The sequence below is a fragment of the Alosa sapidissima genome, chromosome 11 (genome assembly GCF_018492685.1).
Source record: "Alosa sapidissima isolate fAloSap1 chromosome 11, fAloSap1.pri, whole genome shotgun sequence".
Taxonomy (NCBI): Eukaryota; Metazoa; Chordata; class Actinopteri; order Clupeiformes; family Clupeidae; genus Alosa; species Alosa sapidissima.
This window is the reverse complement of record NC_055967.1, coordinates 13,380,759-13,401,572: the sequence shown is the minus strand read 5'-3', so window position 1 is coordinate 13,401,572 and position 20,814 is coordinate 13,380,759. Positions and strand designations below refer to the sequence as shown.

At 40.4% G+C, this 20,814-nt stretch overlaps 2 protein-coding genes and 2 non-coding genes across 5 annotated transcripts; all 4 read right to left on the bottom strand.

The window, feature by feature from the left end:
• Positions 1-1,593: 1,593 nt before the first annotated feature.
• On the bottom strand, positions 1,594-6,717 carry slc25a3b (solute carrier family 25 member 3b). Of its 2 annotated transcripts, none has more exons than XM_042109591.1 (8): positions 6,558-6,717; positions 6,029-6,186; positions 4,578-4,702; positions 3,865-4,044; positions 3,552-3,733; positions 2,768-2,940; positions 2,514-2,624; positions 1,594-2,061 (listed from the first exon to the last, which is right to left on the bottom strand). In XM_042109591.1, exons 2-8 carry the CDS (start codon positions 6,171-6,173, stop codon positions 1,901-1,903), a joined length of 1,077 nt encoding a protein of 358 aa, XP_041965525.1. In that variant the 5' UTR covers positions 6,174-6,186; positions 6,558-6,717; the 3' UTR covers positions 1,594-1,900. The 2 variants fall into 2 exon arrangements, with proteins under 2 accessions (XP_041965525.1, XP_041965526.1); XM_042109592.1 differs by lacking the exon at positions 4,578-4,702 and adding an exon at positions 4,352-4,473.
• LOC121724735 lies at positions 2,140-2,366 on the bottom strand. The gene has a single exon (XR_006035286.1). It is a non-coding gene; the product is annotated as a small nucleolar RNA SNORA53 (small nucleolar RNA).
• Positions 3,127-3,353, bottom strand: LOC121724736. Its single transcript, XR_006035287.1, has one exon. It is a non-coding gene; the product is annotated as a small nucleolar RNA SNORA53 (small nucleolar RNA).
• A 3,307-nt stretch (positions 6,718-10,024) lies between the features above and the next one.
• tmpob (thymopoietin b) lies at positions 10,025-17,440 on the bottom strand. Its single transcript, XM_042109593.1, has 6 exons — positions 16,770-17,440; positions 14,684-14,801; positions 13,971-14,129; positions 13,594-13,703; positions 12,570-12,670; positions 10,025-12,478 (listed from the first exon to the last, which is right to left on the bottom strand). The coding sequence occupies exons 1-6, from the start codon at positions 17,001-17,003 to the stop codon at positions 12,130-12,132; spliced, it is 1,071 nt and encodes a 356-aa protein (XP_041965527.1). The 5' UTR covers positions 17,004-17,440; the 3' UTR covers positions 10,025-12,129.
• Positions 17,441-20,814: the final 3,374 nt, after the last annotated feature.

The following is a 20,814-nucleotide window of genomic DNA, read 5'->3' as shown; positions in this document are numbered from 1 at the left end:
GATGTGTGGCACTGAGTAGCCTGGTAATTTATCAGGCTCAAATTCGTATGCATTTGAACCTTTCAAAAAGTTATTCCAACTCTGTCTAATAATATCTGGCCATGGAGAGTTTTACGACAAAGCAGATTAATTCTACTGTGTAATCGCCTTGAGATCCCTTGATGACATTGACATCTCACTGTAGCCTAGTAGTTAATTAGGATTGGGAACATGTAGAGGCTTCAGCAGTGCAGCGCTAGTCCACTGCTTGCTCTGAAGACTGGATTTCAAAGGTGTTGTTTTACCTCCCATATTTCCAACACAAAGGTAAGTGGAAGTTTTTTTTTTGTACGTTTTTTTTGTGGCAAGGAATGCTATTCATATCTCGGCTAATTATTACTTCCGCTCTGAAGTTATAGAGAACGAATATGAGTCTCCCGATCATCAGTTGACATTTTTACGCTCAGACACTTGCGGCATAACCACCAGTGTTTGCCGTTATTGCTGCAGGGGGCACTGTAATGTCAAATATAGAACAAACCTGTCACTTTAAGTAGCTCAGACAAGGCCCCTAGCAAGCGACATGGAACATGTGAATATCCTACCCATCGTTCTCATGGTAAATTTTCCACGTTTGAAACCATATTGATGAATGAAGTAAAATTTGACTAAGCCAATAGAAAACAGTCTAACAAGCCTTAGACGGCCTAAATGTTGGATGCGCCTTTTTAAAAAACTGAGCCTGATCGAGTTCTGCGTTGTAGTTGCTAACGATGTAGTGATGGAACAGAGTTAGACCGCCTATTTGTAGGCCTACCCTTCTGTGAAAATGCATCTTAACGTCCATCGATAATGTGATTTGTCAAATGTCCTGCTGCTGGAGATTGCAGTAATAAACTACCTGTGATAATTGTACAGCATTAAAATTAATACTGTTGGTAGGTGCTTCTCATTACTGTTATTTTGGTGTTTCTTCAAGTGGTCTCTGGCCCATGCCAGCTCATATCCTTGTCGGTGTAAAAAGACGCGTGGGCCTGAAGTTTGAGCCAGATGTTTTTTTCAGCAGTAGCCGTTTGATAATGTATCGGAAATGGCACACGAAGACCTTCGCTATAATCTCATTACGTGGAGTAGAAACGGTCGGTTGTTAAACTGTGACTACGATGTCGCACAGTTCCTGCCATTAAGGCATTGGGAATGCCCACTATTAGAAACGCATTGCCATCTCTTTGTGAAGTTTCACAAATGCATCCCGCGCTGTGACTAAAAATACGTTCGAAGCAGGCTTAACGCAACCTGACGAACAAGCCAATTACGTTAAGACTAGGCCGCTCCACAGATGCCTGCTAGCTAGTTATTAAACCAACCGTTTTCCGTCAGTGGGTGATTGGTAAAGTGGCTGGTGTTGGCTGTCATTTCTGGTCAACGTGTTGTGTAACCAACATTACAGCAGTTTTCCATTTGAAATACAGGACTCACGTTGAAATACGTGATTCCTCAAAGCCCACATTCTGATGGAAAAATATCTCAAGAGTAGCCCATCATTGAAGTGTTACTTTCCTTAGAGTAAATGAAGAGCAATATCGTCCAACATTTATGCAATTTCAGACTGGATTACTGGACTAGACTGCCAATTCTGAGCCTGCTTTATTGAGAGAAAAAAAGAGAAAAAAGAAAAAGGCATTCAAACATTTTTTCCAGGTACACTTTAATCTTAAAATCAACAAAACACAGGAGTTGAGGCCAAATGACTGCATTTTACTTTGCCTTTTCCATAAACAAACATGTTCATTCTTTGCCATCCTTTGTTGGTTTGTGTGTACAGCAGCCGAAGAGGTGGGGGGGGCGGTGGTGGTTGAGGTTTTAAATATAGAAAAGACAGCCATTATTACATGGAGCGTCAGGGGAAATGATTGGTGCTCTACTCGGTGAGCCCCAGCTTCTTCTTCAGGGACTCTGGCATCTCAGGGGGAGGGGGGCGGGGCAGACGGAAGTAGACCTTCACAGAGTCATAGATGAACCACTGCAGGGCAGTGAGGGTACCGATCATGATGATACGGGCCACCAGACCCTTCCACACACCTGGTTACAAAAAGGAACGAAAGCAGGTCACTCCAATGCAAACTTTAAGCAGTCAATCTTTCAGTTTAACTGACAAAATGTGTCCGCCCTCCAGTCTTGCAGCACCGATGGATTCCAGCAAGGGGTCAGTGCTGCTTTTAGACCAGAGGTGCAGGTAGACTGCTCTCACACGCCAATGACTCAAGCACCTCCAACTGTACAGCCTCAAAGCTGCTGGAAGCCCAACCCCAGACACTGCAGTACCCACAGAGAGCAAGCAGCCCTGGAGTGGAGAGCTTCCCAGAGGTGGATCTAAGGAACGTGTTTGAACTCGTGCACGTAGCAGGACCCTAATAGCCTTGCCGTTGTTTACATTGCTTAGGTACCAATTCAGAACTGCCTCTGAAATGAGTTCAAAATGCTAGCTGATAACAGAAACAGAACAGATAGGGTAAGATGTCCAGGTTGCTCACCTTTCGGTCCAAGCTTTTTCAGCACCTGCACAGCAGTACTGCCAGACTCCTTGTTCAGCACGGAGACCACGGAGTCAGCGGGATGGGACACAATAGCACAGAACACACCAGCTGTACAAGGAAAAGACCATTAACTACAACTGTGGTGCACATGGGTCATGTAAACACTATTCAAAAGGTCACTGAGCGCCAAATACAAAACTAAATTAACAGCTTATGGTACAATGACATTTTATCTGAGAACACAAACTTACCAATGTAGCCAGCAACAAATGTGACAACCAGCTGCTCAGACTTGGAGCACTCGCTGCGGGGCTTGGGCACCACAAACTTGTAGAGCAGCTCCACAGTGCGCTCAAAGCAGGCGAATTTCATCATGGTGTATGGAATCTGTCTCATCCACAGAGGCACCACACCCTTATAAAACCTGCCAGTCAAGAAAATGCAAAGCCGATGACCATTACATTTAAAGCATGCTGTGCCAGTAAACAGAAATTAAGCTATGATGAGAATTATCCATTTTCAAATATTTAACACAGGTCAGGTCTGAGTTCAAACAGAATGCAATACAACTTCAGGCCCTGAACATTGACTCTTCCTTTATCACAGAGAAGTTGTCCGCCCTCCAGTCTTGCAGCACTGATGGATTCCAGCAAGGGGTCAGTGCTGCTGTTAGACCAGAGGTGCAGGTAGACTGCTCTCACACGCCAATGACTCAAGCACCTCCAACTGTACAGCCTCAAAGCTGCTGGAAGCCCAACCCCAGACACTGCAGTACCCACAGAGAGCAAGCAGCCCTGGAGTGGAGAGCTTCCCAGAGGTGGATCTAAGGAACGTGTCCAACACAACGTCATAACCGACAGCTAACAGCAGACCTTGCAATCCGCTGGTTATGCATGACATTAAAAAGGTACTAATTCACAACAATGCACTAGAAACATGTGAGGATCACAATCTCCTCTCAACTATTCCTTAGCAAATGGACTAGTGTCAACATATGCCCGCGAGTCTGGGGCCCTGAGGAAAGAATATACTTACGCCCATAAGCCCTCCTCGGCAAACATCTTGGGAGCGCACTCTCTCAGGGTGTTGGCATAACCTGGCTGAGTCTGGATACGCACTTTGCATGCCTCCATGGGAGCCAGGGCGATGTCAGCGAAGAACTCTGCGCTAGCAGAGGCTGCCAGGTAGAGGGATGTCCTCCACAGGTAAGTATTTTCCTAATTTGGAACGAACAAGGATGAGTTACTCGTTTCACCAGATTGTTTGAAGTGACAAGGCTATAAGGCAGACAAAGGACCCAAAATAAATCAGCATTTGAACAGTTTTAAGACGACCTTCCAGGACTCACCTCACCAAGCATATCGCTGTACAGGACCTTAAACACCTCATAGAAACCAAACTTGCAGAGACCCTGCATGGAGTAGCCAATGAAAGTAGGTGCCCAGCCCTTGCCAAGACCCCTAAAACCATCCTCCTTCAGTGTGACTGAGAAGCCATTGAAGATGCTTTTGTACTTGGCTGGATCCACCTAAATTGAAGAGTAACACAACATTGTGTTATCATGCATAACAATTTTAAAGCAAAAATACTTATATTTAAAGTATTAATAAATTACTATAATACTTAACAATATTTCAATATGCTACATGAACGATTTCTACAGGTTAGACTGGGAGATTAGGTACACCAACACAGCACAATATCAACATGCGTGACCTTTCAAAAGGTGATGTGGGTAAGTACAAAAGGAAAAACAATGATTAACGTCAACCACTTGACCCATACCAATGTGCTTCTATACCAGTTTGTACAGAGACCAGTGATTATATACAGACCTGTAGACGGCACTTGACCAAGTCAAGGGGCACAACTGCTGTGTGAGTAATGCCACAGCTCAGGATACCCCCAAATCCACACAGAGCATAGTACTTTGAGGAACCAAACTCGCAGCTCACATCTGCAGGAACAGGACGAAACACCACAACAGACATGCTCATGCTCAAAAAACACAACATTTACATGCTCATGCGGTTATCTCACACCAAGTGGCAGGAAACAGACCTGAATTCGACACTTGATCAAATCAAGAGGCACCACAGCTGTGTGCGTGGTTCCACAGCTCAGAATTCCGCCGAAGCCACATAGGATGAAATACTTCTGTGAGCCAAACTCACAGCTGTCTCCCTCTGAACAGAGACCAGGCGCAATCATTTGAGGCACTACATCGTGGCGCAAACAAACTGAAAGGCACCTTGGCTGACTGCTCCCCCCTCCACAGTTAAATTTGTCATTTCATGCAGACCTCTTGGTTCTAATATAAAAGAGTCTAACTGTTTTGCAGTCTGACAATTAGGTACCCTACCTATAAAATAATCATTATTAAAAAAGAAATCTAGACAAGACAAAATAAACATAAAAAACTAAGACAATCATTAAAAGGTACACATTCAAATATAAAAAACATGTGCACATGTAAAACAATTAAACTGTTATGGCACAAGTGAGGAAACATGGCCTTTAACTGAGCCAATGAAATTCGGCCTTGTTGGCACGTCCCTGAATGCAGCTAGCGGTCATGCGTCGAGGACGCATTGAAATAAATGGCATTCCTGATTGCCAGACATTACTCAACACATGGCAACCTTAATGTGAAATGTAGAACGTATCCATTGGCGTGGTATCAGTGTCTTGAGTTTTCTCAGCGTCTAATATTAAAACGAATGTGTCCTACAGGACCAACTTTGTCCTTCACTGCCCTCCATTACCACGAAAGCCCGACAAGGCCTTCTGGCTCCGTCTGCATTTGTTCACAACTTAAATAGACATAATAAAAAAATACGCCGTCATGCCTTCATTTAATGATAAACAACCGTTTAATTCATGTTAAGTGACAGCCCTATGCCACCGCTCGCAAGATACCGTTTTCCTCTCGACATCAAATTAAACCTGTGCAAACTCAGGGTAGTTAGCATAGATATTCAGCTAGCCAACATCAAATGGCCATCATACGAGTGCTAACGTTAGCTGTGCTGGCTAACTTGGGCTCTGCATCAAACATAAGCCCCTGACCCCAAAATGTCGGCTATTTTAAACCCGTAATAAATCATAATATTTTACATATACCGAACAGAAACCCAACCTATCAGCATTAGAAGTTGGTTTGACAAACTAAAATATTTGCCCAATACGGCTGATATGCTTAACGTTAACCTGTAGGTTAAAGTTGCCGGTAACGTGATACCTAATAACGTTAAGCTACGGCTAACGGATATTACTATCGTAATATAGTCTAACGCAATAGAAACGTAATGTGCACCATACAAATACATTCCATCTGTGCCATCTGACGTTAATGTTAACCTCAACAAATAGGCTACACTAGCGATGTCAGCAGTGTCTTAATGTTGTGTTCATACCACATCTGTCTTCTTGCAACAGTTTCGAGGTCGTTAGCTTTAACTAACGTTGTAACGATACTGTTAGCTTCTGGCGTATAATGTTAAAATTCTTACCGTCCGCCACAGCTGCGGCTGCAAGCCTCCGGTTTTGTCCATTGACGCTGGTTGTCTGTTTGGGCTCCTCGACTTTTTGCAGGGAGAAGAGTGGGGCACTGAAGGGATTCGCCCGGGCCAGTTGTGTCAAGGTGGTCGGGTACATTGTGTTCAGGCTGCTGTATTGCAAAGGAATAAAGAGGTATTAGAGATAGATAACTAGCCTAGCTTCGCCAAAAGTTATTTAACCACACTTTAAAAGCATTCGACAAAATATTAAGATCATATGGTTAGCACACAGTAACTTGGAATGTAGCAATTTGCTAATCTCGATGGTCGTTTCAAGGCCCAACAGTTTACGTGCAGTTTGCTAATGCTAACCATCCTCACTTTGCTAACGTTATATTTCAGTCGCACACAAATGTGTGGATAACAAAGTTACTCTGACCTAGAAAAGAGAATTATAATGAATCAGCTTGACATCTAATGTAACATTCAATGTAAAGAAACCTATAAGCCGGAAAATACAACAAATTCGTCTTTTCCTTACTTTAGGAGAGCTCCCTGTAACTTGATGTCTCCGACCTTCCCAATCGCCGGCTCACAGAGACCGAATCCTGTCGCAGTCTGCGTGAACAAGATGTCTCATAAAGGAAATGCTCTACGTCAGAGCACTATCTGGCCACTCACAGTGACGCTTTTTGGTGGTTACGAAATGATCTCTGAGGCCTGGGCAAAAAGGGTGGCTAGACCTTTTTACATTGGCAGGTCGACTGCTACCAGCGATGCAACTGCAAAGGTAGGTTGACGAGCGAATTGGTCATAATAGCCTACTTGATGTGATGCATGTTATGCGATAACAGATCATTACTTAAACAGTAAGTACTTTTTTCAGCAAGTCTTGCCGACGTAAACTGCCATTATTTAGGGCCTAGGCTGGCCAACAAATAACGGGAGTCAATGATCAGGGCATATTTGCATTCTCTAGTTGCTAAAGGCTAGACATGCAATGACAGAAATAGAGAAACATGGCAGAAATGATGAACGCATGCATTTGTAATGGCTTTAGAATTCCCGGTCTCATTGTTAGGCATTATAAAATACATGATTGTATCTGTGCATTCATTTTAAATGCAATTTGAAGGTTGGGAACTCCCTTCACCTGTGAGTCCTATCTTGTTGTAATATATGTCAGTGTACTGTAATGTAATGTATGGTGTTAATAAAGATTTCTATGGACTTAACCTTCTTTTTACTTACATCACTAAAGTGCAGCAAATGTTGCTGTTCCCCATAGCTGGATTTTCCTGTTGACAAAATCCAGGATAATACGGATCTTGAAAGATTTTGTTTGATTGTGTCAAAGCAACAAGTCTCACAAGCTGGTTAAGTTAACATCAACATGGTTAGATCCCAGTTTTACACATTATATAATAAAGTAAGCCATTATTTATGAGCTGATCACTGTACTTATCTGAGATGCAATTACCTAACCAATGACTTATTTTCAACTCATTGGCTTCCTGTTGCATTCTGCATCTAATTTAAAATTCTGTTCCTTACATATAAGGTCATACATAATCATGCTCCCACCTATCATTGACCTCTTGGGGAACTACACCCCTGGCCGCTCACTGAGATCCTCCTCAGCAGGTCTACTTTACACAGGGATGGATTACTGCACGGGCCTACCGGGCCCAGGCCCAGGGGCCCAAGGGGTCAAGGGGCCCTGAAGCCCAAGCCTTTGCATGGAATCATTGCCTCAGTATCAACAAATCAGGATGTAGGCTATGAATATGATTAAATTTAGTATTGGCCATCCCCAAAATGCACCAGAATACAGGAAATCACATCAAACAAATTAAAAAAATTCTGGGGGAGGGCCCCCAAACCCCCCCCCCCCCTCCCACATATACGACAATTAGTGGGGGGCCCTTAATACATCTGGGCCCAGGGGCCCGAAAGTTCATAATCCGCCCATGACTTTACATACTAAATATGAACCTCTACACCATGGGACAAAGATCGTTCTGTCACACTGTCCTAAGATCAGGAATTCTCTTCCCTATCACATCAGATATTGTGCTCCATTATGCACTTTAATAGTAATCTAAAACCCATTCCTTTCGGCTAGTATACTCACTGTGACTTGGCTACTTAGACTGAATTAGGTAATATTTCTGTTTTTTAAAAATATATATTTTATTCATTATACTTGTATATCTGAAGTGACCTTGGGAGTCATGAAAGGCATTAAAATGTATAATTAATATTATTATTATTGACTGGGTATATTCTATTAATGCTGAAAGGAGAGTGCATAATAGTGCAACAGGATCAGTAAATGTTGTCAGGCTACTTCACCTTCCCATTGGCAAGTATTGTAGCTCTCACTGGACAAAGACATGGGAACTAACTAAATGTACGAGATTGTAGGCAAAGTGAATTAAAGAACTATGTGGTGAAACTATATGAAAGGCCTAATTCATTTTGTGTAGATCCACACATCTATCACAGATTCTGTCGATATTTTTCATCATCTGTGTACAAGTAACAGGGACTCCTCAAAATTCATTTATGTTGGGGACACAACCGTGTCAATCTGATATAATATTTTAAAAATGAATGAGCAATCTCAATAGGTATAAAGTTGGTTTCACAAAGAGGCTGCATTTTCTTTCTAAATGCAACATCCATATGGCTGTCATCACCCTAGGTGGGCCAATTCAGGCATCAATTCATCAGTTCATAACCAGTCCTGATTGCTTGACTGATGTGAACCCTTGCGCATGCGCAGTTCTGCACAAAATAGATGGCCGTTAAGTGCTATGGTCAATTGCCCAAAATGCGTTGCAATATGGCTGCCGAATGCAAGGACTTGCCTAAAAGGACTTTGTTCCAATTCCCAAAATAGGAGGGGGTAAAGAAACATTTAAGCCATTTTAAGCCAATGAAAACAACTCCTGAATGTATACTTTAGATGAACAGATTAGATATTTAGGGCTGTAATAAACTGCTGGTGTCCGTGTTTAAAGGTGCAGTCAGCGATGGCGCATGACGTTGTTTGTTTATATTTATATTTAAACGTCTCAGTTGCTAAGATTTAACAGATGCTTATGTCCAAAACAACTTACATTATATTTTTTAAAGACCAAACAAAGGTAGTATTCAAACTCCGTTTTGCAATTTGAGCAAGGACTAGGCGACTAGTTCAAATCAGTGTAGGGAACAAAACTTCAAGAAATATTTAAATGTACAGTTTTATTGCTAAACCTATTTCATAAACAAGAGCATTCAGCATTCTATAGTACATTTCGTTCAATGTGAAACATTTAGTACACCAGGGGATTCATATTGAGATACCAGTTGACAATATATTTTAGATAAATTGAAACTGTTTTTTTTTTTTTTTTTTTAAACAGTTACACCATTGCAAAAGAAAAGTCAAACATAAATCCAAAACATCCTATTTAGTAAGGCAATTACCTGAGGAAAAAAAAATAAATAGCACCCACACTTCAAATACTGCTTTTTCTAGATCATTTAAAATGAGTATGGGATTATGTAATATAAAATAATGTCAACTGTATTTACGTATCCCATTCTATTGTTTTCTGCCATACACCATCGATTTAAGTACGCTACCCAAAACAGTTTCTCACAGAAAAGGGTATGGATACATATAATACAGACCAACTCCCTGCTAACCATGAAGTTAAAGGTTGTTGCAGCGATTGCAGGCCCAAAAAAGGCCCAAACATAAATGGTCACATTCATTTAATCTTTCCTAACAATCCGCTAGCTGCCCGCCCCATAAGCAGGCCATCAAAAAACTGCGTCTCTGTAGGCAGCCTGGGCTCTGAGATCTGCACACAAAAACAATTGCACGGGAGGGACGGGGAGTGAGTAGCGAGCTAGCTCTCGGTTTTGTTTGAACATCAACAGAAGTGACGTTACCCCGCCATCGCTGATACAACCTTTAAGATGTGACTGAAAACAAGTGTGTGAGAACACTAGTGATGTTTAGTTTTTATTAGGCTGACATTTACATGTGCGCACCCACACAGAAAACAAATTATATAAACAACCTCCAACAATGGTCAATTCCAAAATTAAAACTACAAAGACGCTGTTGAAGACACTGCTTGTGTAATTTCTGCATTGACTACAAATAATGGATACATTTGTTTTAAAAAGTCAGTAGTTTTGCTCAAGCCACTTACAAAAATATAAAACCAAAGACAATTCACAGCTACCAAAACAGTACAAACATGCCATCTGTATTACACAAGATTCTTCATGTTAAGTCATTTTGACTTGGATTCAGGTGGTAAAGTCCACAATCAGATGTTCAGTAGAAAAGCAAGAAGAAAAATGATTCGGCCAGAGTGGTCAACTGGGCTACAGGTACATGTATTTACAGTAGTACATTTTGGTTCACAGAAAATAAAAATGCTACATCACAAACAGTAAAACTCAAACAAGACGTGATCAGTGCAGTCTGTTGCCTAACAAACATATTACCTCCATCACTGTGCTTTCCTTTAAATCTGTGTTCAATTGAACTACGTAAACACAAAAGGAGTTACCTAAAACATGTTTACAAATGATCTTTGTTAATTCCTGCCAAATGTCTAGTTGGCTAACATCACGGTTGGCCGTTTTATTTAACAGCCATTGATTTACCCTAAATGAAGACTACTGAAATGCCCTTCTCACAAATACCTTAAGCTACATGGGGCAAGGACAGACTTTTTCAATCAGCTGAATAAATCTGACCCATCACAACAGTTAAATGTATGCCCTAAAGTCATTTTCAAGCCACATTCAAATTGAAGGATCATCTAAAAAATATTTGTATAGTCAAAGCACACTAGAAGATACAGTAGATTGCAGGCTAGTACTCTCCCCCAAATTATTTTGCACACACTGGCAACCATGATGTTGGACAAGCTGCAATATTCTTCTTTAATTGTAAGGATTATTTTCAGATAATTTAATTGTGATTGTTTGTGCATTGCATGGAAATGTATAAGTAGGATGTTAGATGTGCTTTCAGTAACAAAAAAACTGAAGAAGCACACATTTTATTTACCATCATGTCATTGTTGCTGACATATGCCGACATAAAAAGGAGAAAACACTAAATTCATACAAGTTGACACATTCAACATGACTACCAGTAATTCAGCTTTTCAGATTCCACTCTGTAAGACTTAAAAATAATGGCCAGTGCATTCATTAGTGGCTAAAATTACAGAACGTGCCTGGTAACCATTTCAGAAACCGTGACGAAGCCCCAATAACACGGATTTAAATGTAGAGACAGCGTAAACTTTGGTAGCATCAATTCCAGACGTCTAGATGGAGTCAATATCATTACCATGCTAGTGCTGCTACTCTGGGAGCAGTTATTGCAACTCGGTAAGTGTGGGGAAAACTACCAAGTAAAATAAACACCCCCCAATCATTGTTGTTATTGGAGAAAAGCATAAAGTAGTTGAATAGTAGGGTGGTATTAGAGGTGCTGTATTTATCAGAATTTTTCTTTAATTTGATGTCTTTGAGGAAAAAAAGAAAATAATGTTGTCAAATGTCATGATCCTCATGTTTGGTTTATATATATATATTTGGTTTTAACTAACATGACCGATGTTGTTGTGGCAGAGGCATCAGGTTATCTTAAATAAACTTGTTGGGTCAAATTCATCAGTTGTCAACACTTAAAAATACGACACTGAAAGCACAATATGTAAAAACTAAAAACAAATGTATGTGTAAGCCCTTAGTTAACAACAAAGGTCATGCAAAACAGGGGGTCTTCAACAGCTTTCTATTTTAAAGATTACTCTGAAGTGCTAAAGACATGACTGACAGTCACAAATACATAGACCAACCATGCATAATTACCTGTTTTAGAAAAAAGCTAAGAAAACAATTCAAACCAAGTTAAACGAAAATCTGCACACATGATGGTTAAAAACTACTTTGTCAAAGACTTAACCGAGGCTGTTGTTACCGTTCAGGTGAGCTGCCGACTGCTGGGGAGAGACAACCCATTAATAATATCATGAGGGGCAGTTTGAGGTGGAGCCCATGGCTGGGTGAGGTACGGGCAGCAGTCATTCGCTGCTCTGGTCTGCTGAACTCTCACCTCCAGTGAGCAGGGCGGGGATGCCGGTGCTGTCTACCAGGCTGCGGACGTAGTTGATGTGCTCACTGTCCACGTTCTGGTAGGTGTAGTAGACGGCTGCAATCACGGTGAGGAGAACCAGCAGCCTCAGGAGCAGTGAGAGGCAGCGGCCCACACGGGAGCCCTGAGAGGGGGGAGCTTCGACGGCGGAGTGGCCCTGCAGGATGGAGCTGGTTTCTGTGTAAGTGCCATGATGCTGGAGGGTTTCTTCTCTCCAGAGGTTTAAGGGCTTTACCGGCCTTCCTGCTGCTCCGTGAATTGGCCTTCGACAAGTGGCACTGAAGTGGGTGAAACAATCAGTGGATTTATTAGTAAGGTAGCTATTATTACTAAAGAATGTTTTGTAGAAAACAAGTCTTTTTTTTTTACCTGATTCCTGTAGGAGTGGCAGTCTGACCAGGGAACATTTCCTTTAAAACGTCTTCCTCAATCACTGCCGCCTCATCTGCAGCTGGTACCTTTTCCTCCACCTTGAAGATTGAAGATTGAGAACATGTACAGTTACAACCAGAGCATATTCTTTTCATTCAACCTATATTTATTCTCGGAGGTTCATTGAGGATAGTCCTCATTTTCAGTGGACCCGTTTCCCATACATGGATTAAGCTAGTCCCGGACTAAAAGAAAATGGAGATTTACATTGACATCTCTAGTAAATATCAATTGATTGAGATGTCACAATTCTCCAAATCCTTGATTTGATCTTCGATCTTTTTAAAATTATATTACTATTAATGCATTTTTGCCTCTTGGCATGCATGCTGGACGTGAAGTTGAGGGTGTGTCTACATCATCGATTCTACCTTTAATTTTGAAGTTAGAGATCAAGATGTAATTTCGAACGATTTCCCCCATAAAACTGAAATCGTGACACCCCTAAAATATTTACATTGAAAACAGCTTTTAGTCCAAGTCTAAGCTTAATCCATTTGTTTTCAAAATACTACATCATATAGTAAATATAATTTACCTATGCTAAAAAAAAAATGGTCAATATGCTTATCGGATTGTTCATTTCACTTGCTAGTCTGAATGATCTTCATTCTTCCTTTAACTCTCCCACCAATGCTCTTCTCCCAGCACTCAACACCCGACTCTCCTCCTTTATAGCCATTGTGATGCCATTACAAAAATAGCTTTATCACTTCATGTGTCAACATACCAGTTCAGCAGTTGTCTGAATAACTGAACTCAGAAAAGATTTTCAAAGGAGTGCCAATTATCACTACTTACAATTACTTTAAGATCTAAGTATGCAGCCCATTATGCAAAATGCCCCACCACAATGTACCCACATACCGGTCACTTCCAAACAATATATCAGATAAATTATGGACACCTCCTGAATAGTGGGCCTTAAAAGAATCCCAGAGCGAGAGGATAAGGGACTTGCCTTATTTTGCCGTCTGCTACTGGTCCTCACTGTAACTGGAGTCTTGCTACGGCTCCTGACCGGCTTGCTAACAACAGGGGCTGGCTCCGGCTCTGGTGGGGATGATTCCTCTGTAAAGCAAATCACAGCAATGGACTGGGGGCTTAGAGGACCATCTACAGTGCCAACAATACCCAGTTCAATTCATTCAATGAACATTTTTTTCAAGCCAGAGGCTTCAATCCCTGGAGAAAAGGACTTTAGTGGGAGATTCAAAATCAGAACCAAAAGGTCATTTGATTCCACATCGGCAGAATCTGTCTCATAAAATGCAATATAATTAAAATGGAGGCTACTACCAGTAGTGGAAATCGGGGGAAACGGCTGTAGCATCTCACCTTCCTCCTTATCACTGTAGTGATCTTGCACAGAGTTTGTGTTTCCATTCTGACTGCCATCAGCCTTCAAGGTGGTAGGCTCTGGAGGACCTGATGTGGCGTTCGCAGTTCCATCTAGAACTGTCTCTAGCTTTTTCTCATACAGTCTGCGGGTTGAGGCTGAAGTGGATAAATTGCAGTCAATACATTAAAGCAAACAAAGAATGGAGTACTTAGTTAAATAAAAGTTACATTTGTATAAAGCTGTTTTCCTCCCCAGAATGTGTGACAATGTAATGCCGTCAACCATGGTGGTGCAGCATAGGAAGGCTAAAAGGTTTGCTAGTGAATTTTTATTGCATGCAATAATGCCATTAATCTTTAACTTATCTTAAATCATTATCTTTATTGGAATGAAGAGGTCATTCTTCAGCTGTGATGTCATGATATGCTAAGGAATTTTCATTAACTATGCTGGCTTTAAATTATACACAACGAAGTGATGCTGCTACTATTACTACTGCTGTGATAACTAGATATACAATAAATAACATTTTGACACTTATTATTGTACGAAATGATGCATCAAGATAAAAAACATTACTGTCCTCATTACAACTTACGCATAATGTCACAACAGGGCAGCTCAAAGATGTTTAAATTGACATGATTATAATACTCCTGAAAAGTGTTTTATTCATGAATAGAGCTGGATAAATGAGACTAATACTCACCTACGATGGGACCTGCATCAATTCCATGTTTAAGTAACTGGTCCTTCAGATCTTCATCAGAGAGGACTGAAATGTCAACCTCATCTGTTTGAAGTTTGTCTGTCTTTCTGGAAGCTTTCTAGAAAAGAAAAGAAGGAAATAAAATCACTTTACTAACAGCTTTAACAACACAAAATTAGCTTGCATAATAACACAGGTCTAATTCTGTTTCTGTAAATTCAATTTTTTTTATGAGAAACATCTAGTCTTCAGATTGTTTTGGAGCCCAGTTTCAGTCCAGTAACCAAATACAATTTATGTGGTACGTGAACTGGTTTCAAGAATACTGGAATGGTTTATTATGGTCATTACAACAAAGTGTCATAGTTTAAAGTGGGCTTAAAACTCAGTTAACCACCAACTTTCTGGTGATTTTGTCCTTCTTTTTACTGTTAATGAGAACATATAATTTCAAATACACTGATCTGGTCTAACAACAACCTTGTATGGATTTGTATGCACTTTCTTCACACAAGATGACCACGACCAGAAGAGCAAGGTAACTGACTGCACAAACAGCTTTTTTTTCCATTACACTTGCTCCATACTTTTCTCCATAGTAGCATATTAGAAATGTATTTGAGCCCAGTAAAGTTAACGGCTTAAAAAGAGTGATTTACTTCTGACACTACGTGGTGAAGCTGCCCCCAAAGGCTATGCTATGCGCCATTCAGTTGAAAATGCAATTGATGTCATTTTGGTCCCAAACCAAATGTTACACTCCTTACCTTCCAAAAATAAACCCTACGTTTTTGTTGTTAGACCCGAATTTCCCTTTAAGTGTGGTGCCTAAACATCTTATCGAAACATCAGACTGCTAACCATCTTCAGGTAAAATCCACCAGTATGCTTTATTATCTTGAACGTAAGGGGCATGATTGACCAATTTAACTGAATACTGACACTCATGTACACAAATATTTGAATATGAACATTTACCCACATTAACCTTTTTAAAGATAATGTTGTTTAACAAGAAGCAAGTGCACAGCAAACAATTATAGTCTGACAACTACTGTGCAATAATCATTAATCAGAATCAGCATGCATGTGTTTGGATAGATTTTTAAAGTGTTAAAACAGATTTTTAACACTTTTAAGATAAGCCTTATAGTACAAAGAAAAAAACTTACATAATTTATTTAATATGGTGAAAACTGGAAGCGAAAGCAAAAGGTTTATTTGTTTGTTCACTGTAGGCTATATTGATTCGCCCGCACTCAAATACTGAATAGACTAGAGTGTGTAAATACGGCTGCCGACTCGTAAAACTGAATAGCCCTTACTTTGATCATGGAGACATTATACATGGTGAGGGGCGGGATGAGTTGTCACAGTAAAAGACATCTCTCGTTTTATTTGTCAATGTCTTCACATTAGTTGACATCATTTATGTAACAGTTTATATTGGTGTTTCCGTTATCTTTGGATAAGGTAATCGATAAATTTAAGAAAAGAAAAAACAAACACTGTTCTGGAGTCTGGACTGCAGAAGGCATTTGGACCTGGCCAACGTGTAACGTCGAAAAGTGTCATTACCAGTGCTTTCCGCAACTGAAAAGACGGCTCCAACCTACTGCAGTGAGTTAATTTAGTAACTTGCACTAATTAGATGCAGCTACAAATGTATTTATATAACAATAACGCGGTGACACACTTCAGTAACGCTGTTATGATACAGGTCACGCAGATAGATTACTAGTATTTCTCATCCATTCTGTTGTCATTAACGTAAATTGAGCTAACAGTAAAATATGCTAACGTTAAACGCATTCAAAATGTTAAAGGCTAGTCTAACGTTAGAGAAATGACAAATGTTTGACTTCGGGTAGAACGCGATGCATCCGCTCAAACTATGAGGAAATGCTAGTTCTGTATGGGCCACATACTAGTTAACAGATCTAACGTTGATGTTACAGTACAAACAAATAGTTATCAACACGGTTCGCTAACGGTTAGCTAACAAAGTTGCATTCAAAGAAAGTGGCTAACAATGCAGCTAGTTAGCAAGCTAGCAATCGCTGTAGATAACGTTAGCTTAACTTACCCTTCCCGAGGACCGAGTCCGATTGGAGACCACGGGAGTCGGCAGTTCATCATCACTAGAAAAAGTGTCTTGGGGAGGAGTCTTCTTGTTTAGGACAGTCAGGTTCTTCAAATATAATTGAACGTACACCTCTTTCTTCTGTTCTCCACTTGGGAGAGTGACATCATTAGCTAGCAACTCACTTTTGAGTTTCTCTTTCGTGAGAACTGACGGGTCTACAAGGAATTCCGCCATAACCGGTTGCTCAAACGCTAACTACCCGTGCCACCGTATATAACACCTAAGCAATTCCCGGACGTCAACTAACTACCTAGTTGAGTGCCTCAATTTACGATGTGCTAATTTAAAAGTTCTGCAAACTGCAGAAATGTAATCAACCTGAAAGCTAAGACTTAACTTATTAAAGCTTACCCAACATTGTCGCTAGCTAGTTAGCTAACAAGCGGTGTAACAACAACAAAAACGTGCGAACACGACTAGCAAAAAAGCGAACTGGTACGCTAGAATCTCGACTTTAGCTAACACTTTGCTACATAAACTCGCCTAAGAACTGCACATACGCGTCAGAGTTGAAGCTATTTGTGTTACTAACACTATTTTGTATGCATTAAGGTTATTTGTCCTCATAAGAAGGTATAAACTATATCCGATCCGATCATTGCGCGCCTCAAATGTTTACATTTGAATAAAGTCGACTGTGATTGGACAGCAAAATGAAGAAGCTACATTACTATTGGTTGTAATGAGCAATGTCAATTATATTTCAACCATATAGAGTTTTTCCCCCTCTCTTTTTAGTGCTCATAACTTGAATGATCAGAGTTTAAGACTAAAGGGGATATTCAGTATCTTGCAAACCTGTACTATAAGATAGGAAACTGCTCGTCGTTCAAAGCGTTTGAAGGGAACAAGCAAATTCTTTCGTAGGTTTTATAGCAGTATGCATGCAGTATAGATCATTATAGTGCATTAGCGCCATCTACCGAAACAAATTTTAGTCCTTGGGGAGTAGGCTACCAAAGGTCAACAAGGTTAACGCAATAAAAAATATATTAAGCTTTGGTGTTATCCTGTGTTAAAAATAAATAAATAATATATATATATATATATATATATATAACCTTAGTGCACAAATAGCTTCAACCATGACGTGTATGTGCATATATAGAGAGTATATATATTATATATCTGGGGCAGCCGTGGCCTACTGGTTATCGCTTCTGCTCCCTGAGCGCCGCTGTTGTTTCAGGCAGCTCACTGCGCCGGGATTAGTGTGTGCTTCACCTCACTGTGTGTTCACTGTGTGCTGAGTGTTTCACTAATTCACGGATTGGGATAAATGCAGAGACCAAATTTCCCTCACGGGATCAAAAGAGTATATATACTTATACTTACTTATATACTGTATGTATATAGATAGATAGATACTTTATTAATCCCCAACATGCACTGACAGCAGAAAGAGTAAATATAAGTATATACATATAACAAAACTCCACTGTACAATAGAGACAGTAGAAGATAAGAAAACTAAAAAAGTAAATACTAAATATTCTATATAAATTAAATTTTTTTAAAAATCCACAGTGTGCTTAAGGATGATCAAGCATGAGGCGCTTGCAGTGACAGGGCCGGGAATGGGCCTGTAATTCTGTGTGCAGGGTAAGGTGCTCTAAGAGAGTAAGTGTCATGGTGAAGGTGCAAAAAGTAGTAAAAGTATATGAGTATATATGTACTGTATATCATGTATATCATGGGTTGATTTGACAATCCTAAAAGCTTCCTCTTGAAATTGACCCCTATCTTCTAACCTTCTAAATTACACACAACTAGTCCCTGTAGTTCAGCTAGGCCTAGTTGAACAAAGTGTTCGCCAAGGTCAGGTGTTTGATTCCCAGGAGTAAAAACGCATTGATTAAAGTGTCTGTCTCTGTACCGTAAGTTAATTTGAACTGTTGTCTGATACAATAAAGACATGTCGGCTACTAATATGTTTGTCATTATTTAATCATTGAAATAACATCCTACTCTATTATTTACACCAAATTAAATACTTCATAGAGTGGTCTTCTGAAGTATCTCCAGCTCACTAGTCAATCACTAGGCCAATAGATGATTCTGTGGACCTTTTGACCCTAGCACTACACTACATCAGCCAACACATCAGTGGTGGAGAAAAGGACCCTAACCAGGCTGCTGTCAAGCATGGACAATGACCACCAGTCCTTAGACGGCATACTCACCGGACAGACAAGCATGTTCAGTTCCTCGGGCCATTCAGCTGTCTAACTCCTGTTGTTGTGTGGAGGGGTGAAACGGACTATAACTATTGGGCATGAGTCTGCCTCTCTCTCTGCCCTTACTATATGCCAAAGTACACTCAGACTCTTTTACTGGCTATATTAACCTCTACGTACAAACTTTCTTTTTGATCTTTTACATCCTAACTTTTGAGTTTTTTTAGTAGGCATATTTCTTTTTTAACTTTAGTATTTGTTTAAAAAGTATTAACTTTAAGTTAATTTCTATTGACGCCTATTTTTTTGCATTTTATATCAGACACAGTAGGCTATACTATTATTGCACTGGGAATACCTTTGCACCGTATACTTTTTACACTGACTCCATGGCGCACACTCTACCATAACATCTCACTTCCACTACTGCCTGGAATCTGAAATCTGGATTTCAACTCTTACAGTGTTGTGAGTGTGTCTTATTTTCTGTGTGTGTGTGTGTGTGTCATAAGAGTACTAGATAAAGCTACTGGATGCCTACATGTCCCTCTCAGGATAAAGTATCTGTCTGTCTGTCTGTCCATCTATCTGTAAGAGTGAATTCTGGCTCTTTGGTGTCTACTGGGCATATTGGCACCCATGTCCACGCCGAGGCCACCCAAGTATGAGCACAATTCCAGTTTAATTGTGCTACTGTAATTCCACCATTGTGTTCCATATAAAAAATGCTGTTCCATTCCTTGACAAACCAAGACAAGAAATTCACACCCTCCACAAATATCTGCCCAGTTGATTGGGATCAGGTCCCGCATGGTGACCTGCAGTGAAAGGAGGTGCTCCATATTTCACAAGAACAGCAGAGATTTGTGTGTCCTGGCATGGAAACACTCTTCCAACAGTGCTCACAAAGTATACTTTCCTCTGTTGACAATCCAGTCTGCACTTATAGGACACACACCTTGATGTCAACATCTCCCCCTGCAGGTAAAACGAGACTCCCTCTTTGGCATGTGTTAACTCTCTTTTGGCAGTGTCCATCCTTAAAAGGGTACAGTGTCAACCAGCGACTCCATGTGTTTGTATAATTATTACTTGAGCTTTGGTTGTTTGGTTTGGCATTTAAGGACAGAAAGCTCACTTCATGGCGGTGCTGGGTTCCATTCAAGTGCTATGTGAACTTTGTCAGTCTACCTACTTTGGGAAAGTTGGAAAAAATGGCCCACCTACTGCAAGAAAGTCTGACTTTTTCCTTTCACCTGATATGGATGAAGGCACCTCTGGAGGGGCACATTGACTCCCAGCGACCAATACATGTTAACACAGGGTCCTGAGATCATATGCAGAGCTAAGCACACTTTGTGCCAACAAGTTATGCAAAGCATAGTTGCCCACATTGCTTAAAGAGAAATCCTCTGTGCCTAAATGCAGACATGACCACACAGACAAGGTAACAGCAACCACAATCAACCAGTATGGCCCACACTTAAGTCAATTGATCCCATAGAAACAAACAGTTTGGCACAGCTCAAACATCTATCATGATCTGTTATTAAAGGAAACATATGAACAAAAGTAAGATGCTGTATCTAGTCTTACTTTGAGATAATCAGTCTGCACTACTATAATTGAACATCAACAGCAAGTGTGTAGTCTAAGGTGTTGAGAGATATGTGACATCTACTGCACAATCCTCAATATATCAATGTTAAGACAGAAAAGGCACTGATCAGTTACAGATGCAGAAAAATGGTTGTAATGAATTTAATACCTCATAGCTTTACTGCATGCAAGATTTCTAAGAAGAAATG

Coding starts and splice junctions, on each gene's coding strand:
- slc25a3b (XM_042109591.1), bottom strand. CDS start 6,173: ATGTACCCGACCACCTTGACACAACTGGCCCGGGCGAATCCCTTCAGT. Junction 4,703..6,028: donor AGCCGCAGCTGTGGCGGACG/GTAAGAATTTTA, acceptor GTCTCTGTTCAG/AGGGAGACAGCTGTGAGTTT. Junction 3,734..3,864: donor ACAGCGATATGCTTGGTGAG/GTGAGTCCTGGA, acceptor GTTCCAAATTAG/GAAAATACTTACCTGTGGAG.
- tmpob (XM_042109593.1), bottom strand. CDS start 17,003: ATGGCGGAATTCCTTGTAGACCCGTCAGTTCTCACGAAAGAGAAACTC. Junction 14,802..16,769: donor GGACTCGGTCCTCGGGAAGG/GTAAGTTAAGCT, acceptor TTTCTTTTCTAG/AAAGCTTCCAGAAAGACAGA. Junction 14,130..14,683: donor TGATGCAGGTCCCATCGTAG/GTGAGTATTAGT, acceptor TATCCACTTCAG/CCTCAACCCGCAGACTGTAT.